Consider the following 27956-nt stretch of genomic DNA (forward strand, 5'->3'; position numbering starts at 1 on the left):
CACAAGTCATTGAGAATACCTCAAGCCATCGTCTTATCATATCTTTGAAGTTAGTACACATATGTTATGTCACACTAGAAAGCATTTGAAGCATTGATCAAATTAAAGAGCGTGACTATGCAGGTGAACACTCTCCATTTTATGACAAAGGTTATTTTGTGCCTATCCGTTGGATGGACTTACACTTGTTATATCATGAAGCCATCAAAAAAGCTATAAAACTTCTTTGTCAACCACTCTTTTGATCATATAGTTAGTGTACAATAGTGAATAATGGTATTTTTTGGTTGTAGCATTTAATTTCTTATAGTTAACACATGCTTTGATTTTTCCATACTTTTTGGATACCACAATGATGGGTGATACATAGTTTGTATGCTCGATTTCATAAATGAATCTTGTTGTTTATGGTGTGTTTAGTTCTTTCCAAACATGGTGAGCATAGAAATGATTCATGGGGTATAGTCTTTATTTTACTGGCTTGGTGTTATGATTTAATGATATTGTATGTGTTAGTACTTGAGGGGAAATTTCTTTAAAATCTGAGTAATTCTAGGAAAACATGCCATGGTTGTTATTCATCCTTGGCAATAAGGTCCTTTGTAATATAGATTAGTTTGGGAGATTCTCCATGCTTTGCAAGGTTCACCTTGATATACTGTGTCCCACATATGACATGCTGGACTTGAAGGAACTCCTATTATTTCAAGAGCTTCAATGCTCATGGACTTAAGTACCTCTCACATGGTGGCTCACACTTAAATTCGACCACTAACTCTCCTCTTACTCTCCCAAGCACGCAAGTAAGAAAATCAATAAGAGCTTGTAGTAGGCATGTCTTCTCACCTCTGTACACTAGTGAAGGCTCAATGGCACCTCACAATCCAAGAGTGGCTCGTTTGGTTCGATTCCATTGCTTCTCCATGACTAATCCTCACCTTGAGAGCTCCAACAAAGAGAGGAAATGTGGAGAAGAAAGAGAGCCCAACTCTAGTATGGAAGAAAAAGGGGAAGAAGAGAAGAATGCAAAGCAAGAGAGAAGCTTCACTCTTTGGTCCCTCACTCACTCTCTCACTGTCACACCTGCACTCTCCTTCACTATCAACGTGATACATAAGAGAATAAGATAGAAGAAAGAGGAAGAGAGCTCTCAAATGTGCACACCCAAGAATGTAACTTTTATTCACTTTTTGACTTTCATACAAGGGCTTCGATTTTAGGGCTTCACTTATGACTAATCTTTTCCACTTTAAGTGTACACCTTGAGTTAACTAGACCAATCCAGTTGAGTGAATAAGGTATTGATTGACATTGTAACAATGGTCAACCTAACACTTATGTGAATAACTATGCCTAAAATATTACAATACAACCCAAGGAATATACTCCTTCACAAAATTTATTTTGCATGTGGCACTTCTACTTTGATGTGCATTCCCCTTCACCATTGTGGTTATCCCCTTCGTAGCCAAGTGTTAATCCCATGGAATTTGCAATCATAAGCAGTGTGTCACAGCATGCAATGAAGGTGTCAAATACTTGGGACATTTGGATATTAGCCTCTAAATGAGTAGTGGTACTTTATTAATGAGGGATGCCACTTGCTATAGGGTGGTTGGTGGTGCTAAGTGCTAAGGGATTGGTACTTGTGTAAGAGGGGGATTCTATAAGAGCCTTGTCACACCTAAGTCCATTTACTTAGGTTGGAGGGGCAACGATAGGAAATTAGTATGGCCATACACAAGGAACAACTTGTGTGGACCATGCACATCCAATGATGAGAAATGCTTTGTTGAGAGAGAGAGAGAGAGAGAGAGAGAGAGAGAGAGAGAGAGAGAGAGATCTGGCTGCCACATCACCAAACTTGGTCGAGTCTTTGAAGTCTCACTAATTTTAGTGAGACTAGCTTCACTTGCTAGAGTCCTAGATTTTTTGGAGGCCAAGCAGCTTGGCCACGCTCGCTTGAACTTGACTTCTTGGACTTCTGTAGGTCTTTTCGGTCTAAGTGTGGTTTGTCTCTAAGAAAAGGCAAGGCTGTAACACCGTGGCTTTAGAGGCGCTGAGACGAGTGCGCTTGCGTGGGTCCTAGTGCGGAGTGCAAGTATACCTTGGATGGATACTACGGGGTGTGCTGCTGGACTGTTTCTTAAATTCTCAAGGGGAAGACATAGGAACCAAGGCTTATGCGTCTCAGTAATGTGATGCATGGAAAAGGTTCGGAGCGTAGAGAAGAAGAGGGAGCTTACCAACAGCGGAAGTACGTACGCTGGTAGCCGAGGATGTGGTACCTCTGCTACTTCCTGCATCGGCTGCTCGACTACAGGGTCCCCGAGGTGGAGTCCCTCGCCAAGCTCTTTGACGTTGAGCAGCTGCACGAGCCTCACCTCCGCTGGAAGCAGCCCCCTCACCACCATCCCGATTCGCCTTTCTACTACGTAGACCTTCCATCCGAGGACATTGCACGCTCTATCGCTCGTAGAAGTAAGTATGCATCTTTCTTCTTTCTCGTTGTATGGTTTTTCTGTCTCAGCCTTATGTACTTACTTCTACGAGAAAGAGCGTTTTATCGTTGTATCGCTCCTAGTAACTGGCAAGCATTATAGATGTCCTTGGATAGTTTCAAGCGGGAAGGTTCTTAGCCGTTTGATGGCATGACCACTCATAAAGAGAGTCATACCTAGGGTGTCCAAAGTGGAAGTGCCAGAGATGGTCATCATTCATAAGCTCCTCAAAAGTGGCTAGGGCATGAAGCTATAATGGAATTTAGAGCTTGCTGATTTCAACTGGGAGGGAAAGTGTATCATCATATAGAGGCCATGAGGTTGTACCTCACCATGAGCAATCACTAAACAAATCGTGGTATCAAGGAGCCACTAGGCTATATCTCACCGTGAGAAGTTAGTGGACTAGTTGTGGAATCAAGGACCTTGATTGTGGTCGCGGTGTAGAAAATTGCTTGCCCTAGTTGGCAAAATCGCTAGACAAATAATAGATTCAGTCCAAGCTGTGGGACATATAAACATCGTCCAATGAAACGAGATTAGGGCTTGTGTCAGTATTAAACTTGACACAACTAAGACCCTAGATCTTGATTGAGTAGTTAGAACCACATATTATATTTTTGGTTGTAGGGGCTCGAGGTATTATGTCATTGATGGGGATCATGTGATGTGTGTTTCCACTGTGTGTAATCCAAGTAGCTGGAGAGCCACAATGTTATGTAGGGTGAGCCTATGTGGTTGTGTCGTTAATGTGGACTAAGCTTGTAACCTTGGATGTCTCTGCAAAGACAAGTTGGGTGTGAGAATGAATGTCCATTGAGAGGCTAGTCAAGCATGCTCTCTAGAATTGAGAACCGTACCAACTGTGATGGTTGATGTGTGGCTTTGTGATTTTGAGAGAGGGGAAATGCGCGGGTGGGTAATCCATATGAAGAATATCCTGAAAGTGCTCAGTTTGGAGGACAAGCCGTCACCACTAGTGCATCTCCAGACTTCTGTGTCTTGCATAGGAGTAGATGGATTAGGTTGAAAGAGCGGAACATACTCAATGTTTCTTTCTCTATTTTTCACTGTGTTTTTCGGGTTGATCACTAGCCATCATCTACAGGTGAAATTTCTGCTCGATGTATAAGAATCAAGTTGGATTCAACTAGTGAAAACACAAATGAATGGTAAGAGCCATGATAGTTAGATGTTTGATCATGTTTCTTTGCTAGGGCCAGAATCTTGAGGAGCAAGCTATGAGGCTCACTCCTACTTAGTTCGTGGCAGAGGTTGCTCTAGAGATTGCAGTGGTGAGGAAGTGTTTGAAGTCATTTTCCCCTTGAGAGTTCTTTCATTTCTGATGTCGAACTTTCAGATTAAGGCATAGGTTTCTTCAAAGAGTACGGGACTCTGACACCATGTAAAGGAATACTTGAACATGAAAGATAAATACGAATGTATGACAAAGCACAGAGTGATAACAATAGAATTCAGAGGTAAATAGTAACTCAGAGACAATGAAGACCGAAGAAGATTGAAGAATGAATAATACAATGCTCAATATGGTACACACACTATGCAGAATGAATACAAAATCTCATGTCTTTGAAAGGAATGGGGCATAAGATGAGTTAGAGAGTGTCATACTTTGAATGGATGTCGAAATGTAGCAGGGAGCCTCCAAACAATGGCCAGCTACCGTAAACGGCAGAAGACAGGTATGCAGGACACATTTTTCTAAAAAACACTGGGCTGAATATGTCGGTGACTGATCTGATAGTGAAAACAGCAGGAAACTGGTGACAGCCGGCTCTTGGAGTGTTTGTGCAGGCTGGGCGGTAGCTGCAGGCTGAAAATGTAGTAGTCTGGGAGTGGGCGACAGCTGGCTGACAGAAAATACAGCAGTCTAAAGGCTGATGATGGCTGATCAGCTGCAAATGCAGGCTGTTGGAGGGCTGAAAACTTGTGCTGAGCTGATGGACGGCAGCATAAACTGAGGTATTTGTATGGAAGGGGTATAGACAGTAGTATATAGGGCATCAATGATTTGCAAGACAAGATAGGCTGAGTGGAAGAGTAGCCTTCTATTTATAGATGTCTGGATCCTCCCAAATTAGGGTTTGGCTTATTTGGGATGCTAATGGGACATACACTCTCTAGAAAAGTTTGGTAATTTTAATGACAGTTCAATAATATTGCCAAAAAAAAAAACACTTAGTCATCATTCTCTCTCTCCCGCTTTGCGGGTGCCACACATGTCCATTATTTGCTGTACATTGTCATTAAATTGATCTAGTGCTCTCATTGATGCTTCGGGTTGCATATAGGGACTGATTAGTGTGCATTGCACTCAGCATTCTATTTAGATCGGTGCGGTTCTTTCCTTATATTTTCAGCATTTTCATTGGTCTCTCTCCTCCCTTCTCTCTCCATGTTTGTGTTCTTTTGTCATGCACACTCACAGTTTCACCATTTGAGCATGGTTGCCACGTTTTATTTTAGCATGGCAAGGGGTCTTTTTATTTGATTGACCCCTACACATTTATTTTTGGAAAGAGAGGGGGGAGGGAAGATTTTAGTGTTACATCCTTGGACCTTTGAATGGGTGCTAGAGGCATTGGTCATAGTGGTCATGAAGTGATTAAAAGCATTAGGGTTAGGGTGGCCAAGTCCAATTCATAGAACTCAAGGCCCTATTGTGCACATCATTGTGTGATCACCCTTTTTGGACTCTTGGTCCATAGGTTGACGCGTTCGTACATTGGGACGGTGTGGGCTGGTGTAAGGGATGCTAGCTTTTGGCATGTGGTTGAGAGGTGGGTTTAATGTCCATTCTTACTATGTTTCTAGATATGGCTTAAATTGTGTCTTGTGTGCAAGTTGGATCTTAGGTGTCTTGCTCCATTGTATCAACATTATACATGATTCACTATTGGATTCATCTTTTGTGTTTTTGAGTTTTGTGTCATAATGTTTGTTGTACAATATGTGTTCCTCCCCGCAAACCCTACCGTTACCCTTCAAGCTATTGCCTAGCTTTTTGATGTAGTTTTAGGCTGCATTTTAGCATCAATTGCAGGATATGTGCTATCAATCTAGTCTTTGGTATCCACCGAAGGATATTAGTGCATTAACTTGCAAATACATCAGACTGAAAATAGTAAATTAGCAACTTAAATACTCACAAACAAAGGGGCTATGATGCTCCTACTTAATGTCGATGACACACAGGAGAGATCTTGAATGCAATAATTATTGAGCTAAAAATGCATTACAAATTGATTATCTCTTTAAAATAGCTCCAAAATATATAAATTACCAAAAGTTTCATCAAATGGTGCATAGTCCTAGAGAGTTTCTGTGTCCCATAAGCAAAACCTTAATTTGGGAGGATTCTTCTGTATCTATAAATAGATAGGCTGCCTAGCATTCAATCTATCCTTGTCTTGCAGGTTTTAGCCCTTTGCTAAGCACAATTGATTCACAAATACTTTGTCATCTTTATTTGTAGACTCTTACCAACTTTTGACTATCCAAAAGACCACTTGTAGACTTCAACAAGTTCAACTTGCCAAACCCAAGAAAACACAACCAACAATTTGGCACGAATTCATGGAGCAATATTTAATTAAACATGTCTTGGATAGTTTGCATGCATGCTTACATTGCCTCTCTTACAAATGGTGAGTTTTTCGTGTTGTCCATGACAAAAGTCTACAAAGAGCATGTGGATTGTGATCTCAAATGAAGAGAGAGGTTTCCAACCCTAGTAAACTTGTTCCAACAAGATTTTGATCAAAACCAAAAAGCTGCCACCTTGTTGCTTGATGTTGTCTCCTCCTCCATGTCCTATGACTCATGCAAAAACTGCACAATCAGATTTTCACTCGCATTTTTGCCTAAAAAGCATATTTTTCACATGTTAAATTCAAGTATCCTAGGTTTGGGCCATCTACCGAAATTTAAACGGAACTTTTGGTACCCGGGTTCTAAAATCCCCAATTATTTGGATGTGCACTTTGCATTTGCATATCAAGTAATTAAAAAATATATATTTGGCTCTCAACTATTAAACACTTGTTACTAATGAACCTGCCCATATCTTGCACAACTTATGCAACATCATGCTTACCCATTGCCCAAAGTGTTAGCCAGTCATTTCCTGGACAGTCAGTGCAGTACGGCAGAGGAGGTGCCACGTCAGCAGTGCAGTCGGACTGCATAGTCGGCCAGATTTCTGCTGTCGGCTGCATTTAATGCAGCTGACCTGATGCTGTTATTATTATTATTTCTTGGCTATTTATAGCCGGTTCTTGTGGCACACTTTATTATTCACTCTTCAGTGATTTTAGATTCTGATCTTGAAGACCCGTTGGCTGAGACAGACTGTGCTCGGGCTGACGGAGATCGAGGTCATCAAGTCGGAGACGTACGCAGATATTTCCTCTGTCCCCTTGTGTATTTCTGCACTCTTATACAGCATACTACACCGCAGATTTTCTGCGTTTACACTCCTCTCTCTCTCTCTCCCTTCTCTCTGTGTTCACTCTCTCTCAGTCTTTGTCCTACGCTTTTGCATCGCTGCACTGTGACACAAAGAGCTAGAAGTAGTTAATTTGAAACTTAGAGAAACACATCCTATTGACACTTAATAATGTTTCCTTGCAAATGTGATGCTAATCGATGTGATAAAAAATAGGAATGGAATCTAAAGGAGTTGTGCTTGAGTGCAAATGACTTGTGAGATGAAATGAATGAAGGGGATTGATTGACAATATGTGTGGAGTGAAAGGATTGGTGATAGGAGAGGTAGGATTCTACAATTGGATGCACCAAAAGCAAAATCACTAGAAGCGTTGTGACTTACATGTCATATGGAGAAACTAGAGGAGTATCGCAATGAAATTGGTCCAACTCCAAAAAAATTTCCATACATGCAACATAATCCATGAATTTAGTGTTACTTCTGAATCAAACTTCCTGAGGAATCCAAATAGTTGCCATGTCTTGAGGACCAAGGTTTTGCAATGTTTGAGGAGCCAAAGATGCTAGGAATCAGCATAAAGAGTGTGTCATACTTAGATGGATCTTGGATGCATCACTACAACTTCAATTTTGCTACAAATCATTAAACTTACTGCTTTATTGAATCTTGGAAGCTTCTATGGAGTCCCATTGAAGTGTTGCAACAAATTGCTGCAAGTATGTAATTGCTTTCTAGCTTGTCCTTGGCTCCATTAAAAGCATGAAAATTTATTGCACGACCACCCTCTTTGTAAGCCTTCGCCTTACCCTTGTATGATTATCATAGCGGCACAAAATTAGTGGCTAGAGAACTCACACCCATGCTTGCTCTCTCACTAAGGACCAGGACCAAGTGAAGAACATCACATGGGCCAAAGGGGAGAGAAGTTTAACAATAATTGTTGGCAATCATGACAAATAGGAGTGTAGCATCACATCCACCAAAACATCATTGTATGTGATGCACAAGAGGAAAGAATTGATGAAATTCAATTACCCTTTATTTAGCATGTGATAGTTGATGATGTTCAACATAAATAATGGCACATTTTTGGACTGTTATAGTGGCAAGACCTCTAATTTCTTGATCATTGTTTGTGGTGCTTGCTCGTAACTTTCATTTTTTGATTGTTATAGTCGCAAGACCTCTAATTTCTTGATCATTGTTCATGGTATTCGCTCATAACTTTCATTTTACCTCTATCCAAAATGGAGTAGTTTTTTTCTTTTATAAGTGAAAAACCTCAAATTATCCAAGAAGATGCACAACCATAACCATGTGTTGCATTGCACATGCCATTTAAGAACTAAGATCATTGTGCACTTGATAATATGGTATTGCAAGGTAGTTGAAGGCATGGCTAAAGCACCACATGGTTGGCGATGGGGATCACATTTGCCATTTGGGTTGTCACGTTGACGAAGGCAAGGATTGCACAAGTGCAACCAATAGCTAGTTCAAGGAAGTCTACATGCAAGGTTGAACCAAATTGGTTGACCAATTAAAAATTAAGTGGCTTTGCCTTGATTTGAACGTGAAGTGGCTGGAGTCGGCGGACATTCATAAAATAAAAGCATGTTGGGCTGACTATTTTACATGTTCCTATTTATGGCGACAATAGATAGGAGACAAGGCATGGTTAGCATTGCTAGCAAGGATTGAGATTTGTTGATTTTTTGTGGATGCATTGTCAGTAGCCATACCTTGTATACACCCATATTAGTGTTGTTATCATTTATGCCTTTGCACTCTCTTATCTTTTGTTAAATTGTGCATTTAGGACGTAGTGTCTTATAGTTGGTATTGGAGTCAATTCTCAATGATTGGGCATAGAGCACTAGGAGTCAGAGGATTCCAAAATTTCATTGCTTTTGAACAACCAAAGTGCAAGAGTTCTCTTCACATGAAGATTTTGTGTTGCTTGTAGAGGCAACACATATGGAGATGTAGGTGACGTGCACAAAGGCAGCAATGCTTTGCCTAGTCACTTTGTGGGATGTGCTGGTAGTGCACTATGGGGACACATTGTGGGATATGCTGGTAGTGCACTATGGGGACACATTGTGGGATATGCTGGATAGTGTACTGGGGTTGGAGCATTGTAGAGGTATGGTATTGGCAACATAGTCATAGGGGATCTGGGCTTAGAACACATGGACTATTGAAAATGAAGGAAGAGAGAGAGAGTGAACACAAGACAATGAGCAAGAGTGGGCAACAATTCCATACTCAAAAGATGGAAGTGCTAGAATGATAGAATGAAAGTACAATAGGGCTTAGAACACATAGACTGTTGAAAATGAAGGAAGAGAAAGAGAGAGTGAACACAAGACAATGAGCAAGAGTGGGCAGCAGTTCCATACTCAAAAGATGCAAATGCTAGAATGATAGAATGAAAGTACAATAGGTCTTAATTAAGACCTATCCCTAACTCAATCGGAGTTAATTTAACTCTAGAACTAACTTTAGAAGTGGTAACACAACTTATTAATGTAGTTGTGTTCACACTACAAACCAACTAACTAAAACATTGGGCATTGCCCATAGAATCGGCAAATTCTAACACCCCCCCTACGGTGCCAATGTGATAGAAGTACAGGAAGGTCAATCACCAAAGGGTAGCAAGTTCAAGGACTTTCGAAAAGCCTCAAACTTCTCACAAGGATGTGGGCTGGTGAAAATGTTTGCAATATTCTCTTGTGTAGGGACATACATCAAAGTGATCTCTCTTGCACAGCATCTCTCTCTGACATAATGGTAATGTATCTCAATGTGTTCCGTATGAGTATGAAACATAGGATTCCGTGCGGCTGCAATAGCACTCTGATTGTCAAAAAGAATGGGTGTAGGACCCTCCAAAGAAATCTGTAGATCAGCCAACAATCTATGCAGCCATACTCATTCCATTGTTGTGGTGAAGGTTGCTATGTACTCAACCTCACAGGACGAGGTAGCCACTGTAGGCTGTTTCTTACTTAGCCATGAAATGCATGAGCGGCCCAGAAAGAAAGTGTCCATTAGTAGACTGCCTAGTGTATGCATCATCAACCCAATTTGAATCACTGTAAGCTTGTAGATGCAAGTCTCCCCCCTAGAAAATAATAATGCATTTGATTGAGTACCTTGCAAATATCTGAAGATGTGCTTAACAGCTGGCCAATGTATGGTCCATGGGCTGTGCATATACCTGGTCACCTGAGATATTGCATATTGAATGTCAGGGTGTGTGTTGCAAAGATAAATAAGACAATCAACAGCTCGGCTGTAAATTGCAACATTAGACATTTCTTCACCATCATGCATAGACAGCTTTAAGCTTGGCTTCATAGGAGTGCATATAGGTTTGCAATCTTGTATATTAATCTTATGTAACAGCTTATCCGGATACAGTGACTGTGTAATGATGATACCATGGTGATTTTGGGTGAATTGAATCCCCAAATAATAGTATAAACAACCTATATTTGACATAGCAAATGCATGTTTTAATTCAGTCTTAAAATGTGTAAAATTTTCCTCTATAGGTCTAGTGAGCATTATGTCATCTACATAAAGAATAATAACCAGCAAGTCCCCCCTTTCATTCTTAATATATAGAGTGGAAGAAGTCAAACTATTTTTGGACCCTTTGCTAGCCAAATAAGCATCAATTTTAGAGTACCATGCACGAGGAGCTTGTTTAAGGCCATAAAGAGCTTTATGCAACTTGCATACCATATGCTCTTTCCCTTTAATCTCACACCTTGGAGGTTGAGACACTTTAATATCCTCATGCAAATCCCCATTTAAGAATGCTGTTTTAATATCCAACTAATGTACTTTCCAACCATAATGTGCAACCATTGCAATCACACATCTCATTGTACTCATTGGGATGTAGGAGTAAAAGTTTCCTCATAGCCTATGTTTTTTTTTCTGTGCATCAACTTTTGCAACCAATCGTGCTTTGTATCTATGAATTGCACCATCAGCTTTACGTTTGTTTTGGAAAACCCTTGTAGTATCAATGGCCTTCTTGCCAGGTGGTAGATCTACAAGATCCCATGTAGAGTTAGTGGTAATGGAGTCTAACTCCTCCTGCATGGCCTGAATCCAATGTACATCTTGTTGAGCTTCATCCAAGGAAGTAGGCTCATTATCATCCAACAATGAGCTTATAAACACATGCTCATCACAATCATCTACTTTCGTTATATCAACTAAATGTACCCCCCTTGCATCATGTGTTGTATGCGTAGCCTGTCTAGTACATAGTGTACGTTGCGATAATGGGGCATCCATTTTACTCTCTTGGAGAGTTTGTAACAGTCATCTCGAGATTGCTTTTACTGCATTTACAGAAGCCCTTTCATACTGAATTGCTACCTCCACTACATGTGGCAAACCCTCATCAATACCTTATTGTTCAAGAGTATATGGAGTAGCAATAGTTTGCTGTAATAGGTATGTCCTACCATTTATATCAAGCACGAACTCCAAAAGAAGTGGTAAAAGGCCTTCAAAAACATCACCAATGTTATGTGTAGTTGGCATTTGAAATTAGTCACGAGAAAATGTTGTATTTTCAGCAAATATGATATCCGTACTACAAAGACCTTCTTCATGTGTGGGTCATACATGCAATAACCTTTACTTTCTGAATTGTAGCCAATAAAAATGCATTCTATAGCTTGGTCATCAAGCTTCCCACGAAGCTCTTTCAATACATGTGCATAGGCTTTGTAACTAAACACCTGAAAGTAGTTAACTTTGGTTTTCTTTTCTCAAACAGAGTGATTGTCTTCAAAGCCTTTGTAGGTACCCTATTCAATACATGATTGGCACCACACAGAAGCCCTTCTAACCAAAATTTATGTGGCAGTCCCTTGTGAAGGAAACTGCTAGGGTTTGCACTGAGGACACATAGAGTGTACTACCACGACAGAAACACAAAGAGACAGACACAGACACAGAGGGCAAAACTCAAATCCTAAACGCAAAACTCAAAACTTAAATACAAACTGAAGAAGGGAGAGAGAGAACACAACTCTGAAGTGAATGAATGCTGTAAATGAATGTAAGAGTACACAGTGTGCTCAAGGGTAGAGCAATGTTGGAGTGTGACGTCCACCGAAGACGGATCCCAAGTCTGTGACCACCAGTTGGAGTGTAGGAGTGCTAAATAGTGAATGGCAGCAGGCTGGTCACCAAAAAGCAGTAGTTTGGAGTCTGGAAACTGGTAAACGTAGCAGTGTACCACTGATCGGAGGCTAGAAATTGTGCACAGTCTGTTGAAAACCCAGGCAGGTTGAAATAGTGTTTGAGAGTATCAGGGCCTACAATGCTGAAAACCCAGGCTGGCTGATCCTAGAGATGATGGACAGCAGATTGAACAGCAGTCTGGGACAGTCTGGAGCAGTCGCCAGCATCTGAGAGCTGTCGCCTACAGCAATGGACATGCTGAAGATAATGTGGCTGCAATCGATGATGGCTGGATAGCAGATGGAGGTGGGCTGCAGGTTGGAAACGGGGCGCCAACAACGGCAGAGGGTGTACGGGCTGGTGTAACCTGCAAACAAGGATAATGGTTGAATGGAGGCAGCCTGTCTATTTATAGATGTGGAAGGGCGCCCCAAAAATTAGGGTTTCCACTAAACTCTCTTGAACCGCTCCCTGTTTTACGGTTTCCACTGAACTCTCTCGGACCGCTCCCCATTTTAGGGTTTTACTCTAAAAGAGCATTTTTAGTGTGATTTGGGGCTGTTTAAGAGGCTAATCAGCAAGTAATGCATATTTTAGCTCAATATCCCCTCTCAGGCCCAAAACTGAGCTGAAAGGTTAGGCCAGCCATTGTGATGTTTATGTACCCCAAGGCGTTGCATCCCAAAGCAGCCAAGGCATCGGACAAAGGATGTACATCGGCTGCCCAGTGGCCTACCAAGACTATAGAGGCGATGGTTATCTTACCAAGGGAATCCAAGTAGTCACCCTAGAGAGGACAGGGCATTGGACAAAGGGTGTACGTCAGCTGCCCAGTGGCCTACCAAGCCCTACAAAGGTGGATGAAACTACATGGATTTTTTTTTGGTGGTTTTTTTGAATAAGTGAAGTAAATTTGATGGGATGCGGCCCATTGAGTAAAAGTGACCTAGAAGACGGGAGTAGAGAGGGTACATCCAATACATCACAAAACAGTACAAGCTTACCCATCTACTCAGGGTGTCGATGACGAGGAAAAATAGGTGATAGGGTATCCATGTGATGAAGAAAGATGGTGGTTTGGTAACATGTAAACGCCCCGAACAACGTAGTATGCTTAACAATCATGATATTCGCTTGTTTTCAAGATTTAATATAAAAGAGAATGAACACTTAAAGCTGAAAATGAAAATTACTCACAAAATTACAGCCATGAAAATGTAAAAGTAATGGAGACAAGATTGAGGGTTGAAGATGGGCAACCAACCTCCTTCCCCCCCCCCCCTTTCCACCCCCCCCTGCCGAAGGAACGTATTTCTGCTCAATCCAAGTCCCTTAGGGAAGAGCTCAGTTACAATCAACCAGAGAGTGAGAAGAAGTAATTCTCACTCTCACAAGATCATGTAAAAATGTACAAACACACATGCATTATCTATTATGCAATGATAAGAACTGATTTCTTTACAGTATGAGAGAAGAAAGAGGGGAAATCAGCCTTTCTCCATCGTTGATCAGCAGTACATGGATAGGGCTTGCTTCTTGTTGCTAAAATGGAAAAAAGAGCTCGAGAAGGAGGTGCTGTAATGAATTTACAATAGAAGAGGGAATATGGAGGAATTTGATAATGGAGAAGTGGGGGATGATGATGGGGATGGATGGGGCCAGTTTCTGGCTATCTGTGGGTGCTGTACATGAGTTTACAGCAAAGAAAAATGATGCTGAATGAAGAAAAACGAGCTCTTATTTATAGGAGGGGGAAGAGCTAGTACAAAAGGGGAAAGTGGAGTAGCACAAGACAAGTGTCCAGCCACATGTCATGAGATGTGATAAGTGGTGGGACACTTGGAAACTTGTGTGACAAGTGTCTTGACACTTGTCTCTTCTCTATGGCCTTCCTTTTTGGGCTGAATACTGTCAAGAATAGAAACAACCAAATTTAGTAAGCACAGTCAGAGTACAGAATTTACTATTTTTAGAACGACATCTCTATTTTTTAGGACTAGCATTTTTAGGCTAATTCGAGGCTCCTAAAATTTAGGGACCTCCTAAAATTTAGGGACCCCCTAATATGGGTGTCATATGAAAGCTTTTTCCGTGTACATCGCAAAAACGGTATCAGAATCTTCGTGTGACTTTTCTATACAAAGAAATGTGCAGTTCAAGCTTTCAGCCCACACATGTACATTGTACAAGCATTTCATGGTCATGCCATCTTGTTGATTGTAACTGTTTGTTCTGGTGGATCTAGCCCACACTTCAAGGCATCAATCCTTTCTGTGTGCGAGTCTAACCCTGATATGCGTGAGTTCTGGTCACAGGCGCCCAATCGGGCCATATAGGTGGAAGTGTGAACTATCTTTTCTCTAACCCACTGCGTGGGTCCACCATAACCTGTGACCACTCATCAGTGGCCAGCTCCAATGCACTTTTCTTTATATCTAATTAGTGCAAAGGAAACAAATTTAATAAATCATTATATAGACAAATTAATGAAAAAGGATACCTATTCTGTTTCTATAGAGTTGTGACAGCCCTCTGGCTTTTATTCAGCTATTCTCAGCTGAAAAGCTTCTTGATATGACTAAAGAATGTCTGGGTAATCCTTCATGAATTTTTCATCTACCCACTGTGCATCTGTTGTGGGTAGATTCTTGAATTTTAGTTAGAATTTTTGTGTCACAAGGCCATTTCTCGTGGTTCGATCCTTGTGAAACAAAATGTGTTCAAGTTTCAAGAGTTGCTCTGTTTCTTCAACTTCTGGGGGATCTTCAGTAATGGGTTCCTTTGGTTCTGGTCCTATGTAAGGTTTTAGCAAACTTATATGAAAAGCATTGTGTATTTTCCAATGAGCAGGAAGCTCAAGTCAATAAGAAACTTCATTTATTTTCTCAATCACATTGAAGGGTCCAAAGTATCTACTGGAGAGCTTTGGAAAAGATGAATTTTGACCGGAACCTTGTTTGAGCCTGCTTTGATCAAACTTTAGCAAGACATATTGACCTTTTTCAAAAGCCAAAGGTCTTCTTCGTTTATCTGCTTGCTTCTTTTGTTGCTCTTGGGCAACTTTGATAGTGGCTCGAACTTGATCCATTGCTGTTTTTAAATCTGAAGCAAACTCATCAGCAGCAAAAATCTTATCTTTAGTGCAAATAATTGAATGAGGAATCACTTTACCCTGTACTATTTCATTTGGAGCTTTCCCTGTGGATGAGTGCACTGTATTGTTGTAAGCAAACTCCAATAATGGAAGATATTTCTCCCATTGTGACTTATGTTCACTAACATAAGCTTTCAACATATCCAAAAGAGTGAGATTCATCACCTCTGTTTGGCCGTCAATTTGAGGATGAAAAGTTGAGGAGAACTTTAAAGTGGTTCCCAAATTCTCAAATAAAGCACGCCAAAAGTTACTTGTGAATTTAGAGTCTCTATCTGAGATGATCTCAAAAGGCATATCATGTAATTTGAAGATATGTTGAATGAAAAGTCTTGTAGCTTGTGCGGATTTCAATGTTTTATCACATGGAATAAAATGTGATTGCTTGCTGAATCGATCAATTATGACCCAAATCATATCATGACCTTGAGGTGTTCTTGGAATACCTAAGATGAAATCCATTGTGATAGATTCCCATGGATCTTTGGGCATTAGAAGAGGTTGCAACAATCCTGGAGTCTCCTGCCTATCATACTTGGATTTTTGGCATACTAGACAAGCCTCAATGAAGTTACGTGTATCTCTTCGTAATGTTAGCCAATAAAAGTAGCGCTCAATTGCACTTAGAGTGGCTGCCCTTCCCCTATGCCTTGCATAAGGGGGTTCATGACTTTCTTCAACCGTCTTTGATGGAATAATCTGGATGAGAACCTCCTTGCTGTAAATTTGACCAAATTGCTGCAAAATCAGTATCTTCATCATAAGTATTCTTCATCGTTTGAAAATCTTCATGATGAGCCACTGTAATAGTTGCAATGCGAGGCACTCTAGAAAGTGCATCAGCAACTACATTTTGTTTCCCTGGAGTGTACATAATTTGAAAATGAAACATAGACAAGAAATTTTTCCATCTTGCATGTTTCTCCTGCAAATGCTTTTGAGTCTTGAAATACTTCAAGCTCTGATGATCGGTTTTAATAAGGAATTCATTGCCTAAAAGATAATGTTTCCATATCTTCAAAGCATGAACCACTGCTAAGAGCTCATTTTCATAAATGTCATACCTTTTCTCCACATCATTTAGACGGCGGCTTTTAAAGGTTACGGCATGGCCTTCTTGATTTAGCACTGCACCAATACAATCACCGCAAGCATCTGCTTCCACCACAAATGGTTTTACCAAATCTGGAATGATAAGAACAGGTCCAGAAGTAAGAGCTGTTTTCAGCCTTGTGAAGGCTGCCTTCTCTTTTTCCTTCCATTGGAAAGAGGACTTCTTCTTTGTAAGGTCATGAAGTGGAGAAGCCATATGTGCAAAATGCTTGATGAAGCGGTGGTAATAAGAGCATAAGCCAAGAAACGATCGCACCTCATGTACATCATGAAGATGAGGCCATTCTTGAATTATCTTGATCTTTTCAGGATCTATCTGAATCCCTTCAGAAGAGATGACATGCCCAAGGTAATTTATTTTATGCATGAAAAATTCACTCTTTTTACCATTTACCAAGAGATGATTTTGTTGAAGTAATTGTAGAACGATCTCCAAGTGTTGATGATGCTCCTCTTCATTCTTGCTAAAGACAAGAATATCATCAAAAAAAGTACCGACATATTGTCGATGCTCTCTAAAGATGTGCTCCATTATTCGATTAAAGGTGGCTGGTGCATTGGTTAATCCGAAAGGAACCACCAAGAATTCATAAAGACCGTATGAAGTGCGGAAAGCAGTTTTGTGTACATCTTGTGGTATTACCCTAATTTGATGATAACCACTCTTTAGATTAATGCGGCTGAAAACCGTTGAGCCTCCTAGACGATCCAAAATGTCGTCAATTCAAGGAATATGAAACCGATTCTTCACAGTGATTTTGTTGAGGGCTCGATAATCAATGCACATCTTGAATGTGCCATCTTTCTTTTGAACAAGAAGAACCGGTGAACAAAATGGTGAGCTACTTAGCCTAATTAGCCCACGGTTGAGTAGGTCTTCGACTTGCTTTCTGATTTCTTCTTGTTGAGGGCGGCTCACACGGTATGGTGCTATATTAGGAGGAGAACTGCCTGGAATAATATTAATATGATGGTCTTCTGGCCTTTTTGGGGGAAGCTGATAAGAAAGATCTTCCGAAAAACAATCTTTATACTTTTCCAAGAGCTAAAGTCGCTCTTGGTTTTCAGCATTTATATTATCTTTTACATCAGTGACATAAAGCAAACAACATTGAACACAATCCTTAATTGCTCTAGAGACTTACATATGGCTTACCATAGGTATGGTGTCTCCAGAAACTCTAGCTTGGATCTCGTACTTCTTGCCTTTGTTGGTGAGTTCTACCTTCTTTTTCTGAGAGAAGATATTTGAATCTACTCTATGATTCCAGGGCATGCCAAGAATCACATCGCAACCATCAAGGTCTCCGATACAGAAGGTATCTTCGTCACTGTAGCCTTGAATTTGAAACTTGAGCTTGCCAATGTAAGGTGTCACAGTCTTCACTGTGTCACCTTCATCGGCATTTAAAGCTTTGCGAACTTCTGTCGGAGTGTCCATCTCTTCATTCTTTAATCCAAGCTATTTAGCTAATTGCAAGGAAATGACATTTTCATTCGCTCCAATATCTATCAAGAATAGTGCTTGCTTACCTTGCAAGTGTCCCCAAGCTTTTAATAATTTGCGCATCTCTGGAGTGTGAGTTGTGTTTGCAACTATATCACTGATAGCATTGATTTTCACTGGCGACTTAGGCTTGTTGTCAGAAACCTTGCTTTGTTCTTTGTTTGGACATTGCTTCGCTATGTGGCCTGTTTGTCCACATTTAAAGCACTTTCCTTCTTTCATGAAGCGCTGCTTTTCTTCTTCGGAAAGTTGCTTTGCTTGTGGGTATAGATTGGAGCGAAATTGAGGAGCATTAGGAGGTGCATAGGGCTTCATCTTCTTTTGATTTGATGGCTGCTTTTGCCGTTGTTTTTGTCCTTTATTTGGGGCTGAATACTCCTCATCATCAGCTACTCTCTTCTTATCATTCTTTTGGAATGATTTGTTGCCATTGTGCTCCATTTCCCATGTCTCAGCATGGTCCATGAGTTCCCTGAGACTAGAACAATGATAATGATTAAGAGCAGTACGAAGTTTAAAATGCAAACCTCCTTGAAACTTCCAAGCTTTTCCGAACTGCTGATCTTCTTGAAATGTTGGACCTTCAAAAGTAGCTCCCAAAATCTCTTGGTATAGTCACCAAGTGACTCATTTTTCCTTTGCCAAAGCCGATCCCATTCCATTTTTACATCTCTTTTGAAATGAACAGGAAGAAATTGGCTTTGTATCATGCGAACAAAGGACCGCCATGATTTTGGGGCAGCATGATCATATTCCAACCCCGTCCACCAATTATGGGCTAAGTCGGTCAAATGCAAAGTTGCAAACTTAATCTTTTCTTTTTCTTTATACTTGTCACGACCATACAAAATTTGAAATTGACGAATAAACTTCAGAAGAAGATCAGGATTTCGGGAACCATCATACATACTGAACGTGATCTTCTTTTCAAGTTGAGATAGTGACTTAGTCTTCTTCTTCTTCTTATGCCTTCGTCCATGCCCGGATCTTGAGGTTGAAGATGATGAAGTGCTTGATGGGGATGAAGATGGAGACGAGGGTGAAGAATGTCGACGCCTTTGACGATGATGAGGTCTTCCACGAGAGAGGTGTGACTCTTCGTCACTAGAAGAGGGTCCATCAGAGTAGGCGCCAGATGACTTTGAAGAAGAGGATGAGCTTCGACGCGATCTCTTTCTTTGTCTTGAAGTAGAATGGGACTGCCTCTTAGAAGTAGTTGGACTTCTTGATTGGCTCATTTCATTGGTATGGCTTTGTCTCCTTGAAGCAGATGGGCTTCTTTCCTTGAATTCTTTGGGATTCTCAACTTTTTCTAGTTTGAGAAGTTGCTCACGAATTTGCTGATTCTCCTCTCTAAGACTCTGAATGGCTTGAAGGATAGCACTCGACTGATCCATTGAGACTCTAAGAAAAATATGCTCAAGCACTCAATGCAAGGGTTGAAAACAAACAAACTTATAATTGTAAGTACTACCAGTGTTGGGGTGAGGATCGAGCCAAAGCTCTGATACCACTGTAAACGCCCCGAACAACGTAGTATGCTTAACAATTATGATATTCGCTTGTTTTCGAGATTTAATATAAAAGAGAATGAACACTTAAAGCTGAAAATGAAAATTACACACAAAATTACAGCCATGAAAATGTAAAAGTAATGGAGACAAGATTGAGGGTTGAAGATGGGCAACCAACCTCCCTCCCTCCCCCCCCCCCCCCCCCCCCCTTTCCACCCCCCCCTGCCGAAGGAATGTATTTCTGCTCAATCCAAGTCCCTTAGGGAAGAGCTCAGTTACAATCAACCAGAGAGTGAGAAGAAGTAATTCTCACTCTCACAAGATCATGTAAAAATGTACAAACACACATGCATTATCTATTATGCAATGATAAGAACTGATTTCTTTACAGTATGAGAGAAGAAAGAGGGGAAATCAGCCTTTCTCCATCGTTGATCAGCAGTACATGGATAGGGCTTGCTTCTTGTTGCTAAAATGGAAAAAAGAGCTCGAGAAGGAGGTGCTGTAATGAATTTACAATAGAAGAGGGAATATGGAGGAATTTGATAATGGAGAAGTGGGGGATGATGATGGGGATGGATGGGGCCAGTTTCTGGCTATCTGTGGGTGCTGTACATGAGTTTACAGCAAAGAAAAATGATGCTGAATGAAGAAAAACGAGCTCTTATTTATAGGAGGGGGAAGAGCTAGTACAAAAGGGGAAAGTGGAGTAGCACAAGACAAGTGTCCAGCCACATGTCATGAGATGTGATAAGTGGTGGGACACTTGGAAACTTGTGTGACAAGTGTCTTGACACTTGTCTCTTCTCTATGGCCTTCCTTTTTGGGCTGAATACTGTCAAGAATAGAAACAACCAAATTTAGTAAGCACAGCCAGAGTACAGAATTTACTATTTTTAGAACGACATCTCTATTTTTTAGGACTAGCATTTTTAGGCTAATTCGAGGCTCCTAAAATTTAGGGACCTCCTAAAATTTAGGGACCCCCTAATATGGGTGTCATATGAAAGCTTTTTCCGTGTACATCGCAAAAATGGTATCAGAATCTTCGTGTGACTTTTCTATGCAAAGAAATGTGCAGTTCAAGCTTTCAGCCCACACATGTACATTGTACAAGCATTTCATGGTCATGCCATCTTGTTGATTGTAACTGTTTGTTCTGGCGGATCTAGCCCACACTTCAAGGCATCAATCTTTTCTATGTGCGAGTCTAACCCTGATATGTGTGAGTTCTGGTCACAGGCGCCCAATCGGGCCATATAGGTAGAAGTGTGAACTATCTTTTCTCTAACCCACTGCGTGGGTCCACCATAACCTGTGACCACTCATCAGTGGCCAGCTCCAATGCACTTTTTTTAAATATCTAATTAGTGCAAAGGAAACAAATTTAATAAATCATTATATAGACAAATTAGTGAAAAAGGATACGAATTCTGTTTCTATAGAGTTGTGACATAACAACAACCGCCAGTGGAAACAACTTAGGATCCGTGCAAGTGGTGCTCTGCACAATGAGATGCAAAGTATGCTACATGCTAAAGAATGCTCATGCAGCATGTGCCACTTGGACAGCGTCCCTCGTGGGAAAATTGTTCACTTGCCCAAGCGTCCTAGTACAAGAATGATGTAATCATGCAATGCAAAGGGTAAGGTACAACAGGGGGAAGAAGCTGATGTCGAAGACAAAGTGCTGAAGCTTGTAGAATACCAAGAAGGATAGGAACCCCCTTTCAACTTGGATGTAGATGCCGAAGAAGGAAGAGGAGCCTGATGTCGGTCTTCATATGGTACCGAGAACCATAAGGAATGAAAGAATATGAAGTGGATGAAGTATCCCGCTAGAAGAACAAGGTAGAAGTCACCGCCATGATAGCATCGAGAGAGTTGTTGCACGATCCGCCTCGGGAGGGGAAACCGCCATGCTGGAAGAAGAGCAAGTACTCCTAGGATGTTTATACCATGAAAGGAATGGTGCGCATCCCCACGTCTCTAGCCTAGGGAGGACCAAAGCAATCTGCAAGCTAGCCCTACACTAAAAGACAAAACCGTGCAAAAGAGATGAGAATCTGCAAACACAGAGGTTACTGGTAAGATGCTCCAAAGCAAAACAGAACAGAAAGAAAATCTAACTCAAAATAAATGCAATGAATGTGTATGTGTATGAGTAAATGCAGCGGAAGACAAAAAAATGGAAAAACTAAGAATAATGAATCCTATGGGCTCGACTCTAAGACTGCGAAAATTGAATGCTAGATTGACCTAGGGTATTCGAAAGGACCTAGAGGCATGCGAGTCGAAGAAGGTGGCTATCATCGCGTATGTCCAGTAGTAGGGCTTTGCCAAGGGAATGCTTGACAAGGTGGAGAGGAAGGTGAGATGGATGCATGAAGTGCAACAGGATCGGAACTTGCAAACCAATCAGCCAATCCCTTAGGGGTAGTGAAAGAGATGGGCTGTTGAGGCTATACTCGAGCCACATGTCCAACATCAACGAGTGCTGAAGGAGTAGATGAAGCAGGAGTGGAGGGCGTAGCCGCATTGGACTGTGCAGTCGCAGCGGTCTGCTGAGGCTTTTTAGGTGGTAGACCTTGGGCCTTGGAGCGACACTCCTCGTCCACATGGCCTGCTCTCTGGCAATGTGTGCAAAACCGGTTTTTCTTAGGGAGTTGCTACCAGATAGGTCTAGATTCTTTGGTTCCATCTGAGGAAGAGGAGTCACTCTTTGATTGGCTTGCCTTCGCATCTAGCGAGTTTATGCCACTAGTGGTTGTCTCTCTCTCGACTAGGCAACCAACCCCCTCTACTCTGAATAAGGCTGTGATGAGGATTTTTTATGGACTTGAGCATACAGCCTCGTGTAATGCAAAAACTGGCACTTAAACTCGTAGAAGGTTGGCAATCTAGATTGGGAGATGATGTGTTGAATGAAATTGAAGTACTTGTTGGGCAACTTATGCAAGAAGAATGTAACTTGATCGTCATCTGACTTTGGAGAGCTAGTAGTGGCGAACTCAGCAAGTAACCGCCTATATTTAGCCAGCTTGACTTTCAGATCATCCCCTTCCTTAATAGAGAACTCTTGAAGCTCAAAGTCAAGATTGATGTGCTGAGTACGATCATGAGCCGCATAGCGGTCGAGAAGGTGACTCCAACGCTCTGATGCGAGCGGGAAGTGCTGCAACTGAGAGTGAAACTTAGGAAGCAATCCTTGCATCAGCTCAACAGTGGCTGTGGCATATTGAGCTCTCCATTGACGGATGTAATCAGGGTGAGCTAGTCGAGGGTCCCGCATAGGCTCTAGACCAATGACGAGGTCCCAAAGATTGTGAGACTCAAGCACTTGTTGCATGAAATTAGACCAAGTGGTGAAATTTGACCCGTTAAAACGCGTCTTATCCGTGAAGGCATTCTTGGCCATTGCAAAAGGAGTGGTAGTGCTCGGAGATGGATAGTGTCAAAAAGTGTAGTGTGGGTAGGATGGGGGAGTGGAGTACACTTGGGAATGGGCCCCAGAGTGACCACTAGGCATGCGTGTAGTGTGCAAGGTGGATCCATAGGTAGGGATGGGTGGACTAGGCATGGGCATGGTAGCCACATGAGGAACCCAAGGAGGTGGGATGGGAACACGGTGAGCAGAAGATGGGAATCCCTACATAGGTGTAACCCAAGGAGAGTGTGAAGACGCACCATAAGCTGAGGATGGAAACCCCTGCGTATGAGTGGTCATGGGAGATGTGAAGCTGGGGATAGTGAGGAGGATGCCCATCACAGTTGTCCCAAGAGTTATGGGTGTGCTCATGTGCTGAAATAGGTGAGAGGCACTGTGTTAAAGGGTGGCATTCCTCCTAACGAAGTACCATGGTGCAAAGAGGTAGAGAATGGGATGGAGAAGGAAAAGGTGCTAGGAGCGGAGACGGAAGATCCAACCCCTAGGGTGTGTGATGCAGATATGGAGTGTAATCCAAGGTTTTGTAAAGATGATGAGAGGGGTGACATAGAAGAGGGTGGGATGGGAGGGAAGTGAGAAGTGTGTGTGATATGCTCAAATGAAATAGAAGCTGTAGATGTACCTGAATTTCGTCTGCTTCGTGAGCCCCCTCTATTGAAGTTCACATATGTAAAGCCATCGGGATCCTGTATCTCAAAAGAAAAAATAGGTGAGAGTTTTGATTCATGCAACACAAAAGAATTGTACAAACCTGACATTGGACCTAGCTGAGATGATGAAGATGGATCGCTAGACGTTTCGATGTGGTAGCAAAACTGGTAGGAGGGGTGTAAACGTCACCATACTTGTTGCGATAGTACTTCGCAAAGTCCTCCTTTGTCATGTTAGTGAAATTTGGTGAAGGTGGTGTGAGAGTGCGCAACGGAAGAAGAACACGAACACAGAGGAGGAGAGAGAGACAGCAGAAAATGAAGGAAGAAAATCTGCACTGACTGTAATGAATGCTGAATACAAAACTGTGGACTGATCAGTCCCTGCACGCAGCCCGAAGCGTCAGTGAGGGCACCAGATCAGGCTGATGATGACGGCAGCACCGAAGACGGAGGAAGATGACGGAGTCGGAGTGTGCACCTGCCAAGGAAGGAGGGAAGATGATAATACAACTGATTGCCAAGTGGGAAATGGCTATAAATAGCCAAAAAACCCAAAAACTGGCCGACCTGAAATTTGAGGCCATAAATATGTCCGACCAGCATTTAAAACTGATCCGACCAGCATTTAATGCTGGTAAAAATGCCAGGAATGCTCAGAAAAATCCCGGAAAGGGTGGACAATGTCCGGCAGGTGAGGCAGGCTGAAGAATGCAGAAACTGCCCCAGGAAATGCACATAAAATCCCGACTGGAGGTGAAAATGCACTGAAATGCAATAAACTGAGTGCTCTAGAATGAGCTACCTTCTCCGTCAAAACAAGTGATAGACAAGTCAGAGCTCCTAAAGTCCTCATCTGACTCAGACTGAGGCTCACAGGCAGGAGATGACAAGGCATGACAAACATGACTGCTAACACCCCCTCTCAGATCCTGGATGTGGCTGAAGGCCAAGGGAGAAACGGATCCTGGGGTGGCAAGAGGAATGCCAAGGTCGATGAAGTCCGTCGATGTAGACTGCTGCTGAAGGAGCTCCTCACGATCCTGGGAATCCCCCTCTAAAACACTAGGGGCCAGGGAATCCACAGCCGCATCACCGAGATCGTCCCCCTCTGAAAGGGATGGGGGGTAGAGGGAACCACCGGAGGAGAAGGTGGGGGATGGGAAGGAACCTGTGGAATAGAAGGTGCATAAGCGGGAACGGGTGTAGCAATAGACTGCCTCGGAGGACCCTGCATCAAAGAAGGGGAATGGAGCCTGTAAAGCCCGCTCTCCTGCCAACCTGTAGATAAGACAGCTCATGTAAAAGAATCCTCAATAACAACGGCATGCTCGGCGAAGATCACTCGTGTGCCAAGCCTCGTAAGGCCATAAACTGAGAGAAGGGGAAGGCCCAAATCCGGAACATGTAGGGCCTGTGAAAAGGAGCTCGAAGGTCGGTCGGTAAACAAAGGCAATGTGCCAACACCACGAATAGGCACCAATAAAATGTCACCAACAGTGACTGAACCCTCTGATGGACGGAGATCCTGTAACAAATCACCTCGGGGAGTCATATGACTCGAAGCACCACTGTCCACTAACCAAGGCTGCGCAGAAGACACTGCAGCCACGGAAGAAGGATCCTCCTCCAAAGCATGGATATGAAGGAACACTGACTCATGGGTAACAGCTGGTGTAGAGGTAGAAGAAGGCTCCGATGTAGATCCACCCGTCGCTCCCGGACGAAGGTGAGGGTACTTCTTCCAACATTTCTCCTCGGGATGTGTCCCTTGCCCACAGTGTGGGCACTTCAGGCGCTCTGAATCTGAGTCAGAGCTTGAAGGACTGTCCTTCTTCTTAGCCTTTGACTTCTTCTTCTTCTTCTGTCCTCCTGAACCTGCAACAAAGGCTCTAGTGGAGTCGGATCCACTAGCACTGACCTCTCTGAGTCGCTCGTCATGCTCCAAGACAAGCGGGGATAGCTCCTCCCATAGAAGCTTCTCACGGGTCCTCGAAGTAAGAAGGCTGGTGTAGAAGACATCAAACCGAGGCGATGGCAGCTGAGTCAAAAGAATCATAGCCATGTCTTCAGAAGATATCGTCCGACCGAGGGATGCAAGCTCATCCCTCATATCCTGTAATCTGGTGATGTGGTCCTTCATGGAAGGACTATCATCAATAGCGAGCATCCGCAACTTCTTTTCAAGAGATATCCGGTGGGCAAACGTCTTCTGTTGATAGAGAGACGCGGGCTTTCTCCACACGTCTGCTGCAGTCTTCAATCTGTGAACATGAATAAGGACAGAATCCTGCAAACTCAGAAAGAGGAAAGATCTGGCTCTAGAATTGAGCCGATCCCATAAGGCTGCACGATCCATAGATGTCCCATCTGCGGGATCCACCTGAGGCCGGGGAATAGGAACAGAAACAAGCTCCCAAAGATCGAAGGAGTCCAAGATACACTCCACCTTGCACGACCATAAAGAAAAGTTGGAGCCATCCAACCGGTCCTCTTTGGGCAGCTGAGGAAGTACGGGTACCTGTACAGGGGGTACCAAAGGCTGCATCTTCGGCCCACTGGAAGGGGCTCGCCGAGATACATGAATAGAAGGGGGACGGGAAAGAGGAATAGACTCCGGACGACGGTCCTCGTGACAGAAATCACGCCTCCGTTCAGATGAGTGTCGAGACAAAAGCTCGTCATCTGAGTCATCAAAGCCCGTAAACTGATGAGAAAACATCTGCGATATCTGCAAACACCAAAACACAACAAGGGAAGGTTGCCGGTGCCGAAACACCAACACCAGAAGCTCTTGAGCTGGCCGCCTTGCACAGAACGCAAGGATGATGTCAAACGCAAATGCTAACGATGCAGTCACCACAGAAAAACAGCCTCTTGCCTCAAAACGCCAGTAAGGAAGACGTCGCCCAGTTGTTGGGGAGGCCGCCTGGCTGAAAACGTAAGCAGGAAGAGGTCGTTGATGACGTGGCAGCCACTGGAGAAGGCGCCAGCAGCAAATGCAAATATTTGGGATCTCTTGGAAGGGCCGCCTTGGCTGTTGGGGATGACGCCAGCAGCAAACACAAAGATATGACACCAAAATAGGCCGCCTTGATCAAGAAGATGGTGCAGAAGGTGACGTCTCAGCTGTTGGAGACGTCTTGACCAGCAAACGCAAAGTTGTGGGTGTTCTCCCGCGTAAATCTCAGCTCCGTGTACTCTCCTTCGGCTCTGATACCATGTGAGAGTGCGCAACGGAAGAAGAACACGAACACAGAGGAGGAGAGAGAGACAACAGAAAATGAAGGAAGAAAATCTGCACTGACTGTAATGAATGCTGAATACAAAACAGTGGACTGATCAGTCCCTGCACGCAGCCCGAAGCGTCAGTGAGGGCACCAGATCAGGCTGATGATGACGGCAGCACCGAAGACGGAGGAAGATGACGGAGTCGGAGTGTGCACCTGCCAAGGAAGGAGGGAAGATGATAATACAACTGACTGCCAAGTGGGAAATGGCTATAAATAGCCAAAAAACCCAAAAACAGGCCGACCTGAAATTTGAGGCCATAAATATGTCCGACCAGCATTTAATGCTGATCCGACCAGCATTTAATGCTGGTAAAAATGCCAGGAATGCTCAGAAAAATCCCGGAAAGGGTGGACAATGTTCGGCAGGTGAGGCAGGCTGAAGAATGCAGAAACTGCCCCGGGAAATGCACATAAAATCCGACTGGAGGGGAAAATGCACTGAAATGCAATAAACTGAGTGCTCTAGAATTAGCTACCTCCTCCGTCAAAACATTGATAGACAAGTCAGAGCTCCTAAAGTCCTCATTTGACTCAGACTGAGGCTCACAGGCAGGAGATGACAAGGCATGACAAACATGACTGCTAACAGGTGGAGTGTCGTCCTCCTCACCGAGTCCATAATGCCGTCTTAGGGCCTCCAATGCTGGAGAATCTTGATAAGACATCATAGGAATTGGGGAAGAAGGTGTCTGGGACATAGTGATTCGGTTACAAGTCGTATTGTGAGCCTCGCACAAAGACTAGCTCTCCACAATATCCACAGGATACTCTTTACATGAGCACCGGCTCTGATACCATGTGAAGGAAATTGCTAGGGTTTGCACTAAGGACACACAGAGTGTACGACCACGATAGAAACACAAAGTGACAGACACAGACACAGAGGGCAAAACTCAAACCCTAAATGCAAAACTCAAAAACTCAAAACCCTAAATGCAAAACTCGAAACTCAAACACAAATACAAGAAGGGAGAGAGGGAACACAACTCTGAAGTGAATGAATGTTGTAAATGAATGTAAGAGTGTACAGTGTGCTCAAGGGCAGAGCAATGTCGGAGTGTGATGTCCACCGAAGATGGATCCCA

General features: G+C 42.8%; 1 protein-coding gene across 1 annotated transcript in view; it reads left to right on the top strand.

Moving 5' to 3' along the window:
• Positions 1-1975: 1975 nt before the first annotated feature.
• TRM11 (tRNA modification 11 protein) overlaps positions 1976-27956 on the top strand; it is an 84273-nt gene continuing 58292 nt past the window's right edge. The window contains exon 1 of the mRNA XM_087660640.1: positions 1976-2481. Coding sequence (XP_087516766.1) covers positions 2280-2481 — 202 coding nt within the window. The 5' untranslated portion in view covers positions 1976-2279. The remainder of the gene's footprint in view (positions 2482-27956) is intronic.

This window comes from Lygodium microphyllum, chromosome 20 (assembly GCF_053477565.2).
Source record: "Lygodium microphyllum isolate KBCC chromosome 20, Lygodium_microphyllum_v1.1.10, whole genome shotgun sequence".
NCBI lineage: Eukaryota > Viridiplantae > Streptophyta > Polypodiopsida > Schizaeales > Lygodiaceae > Lygodium > Lygodium microphyllum.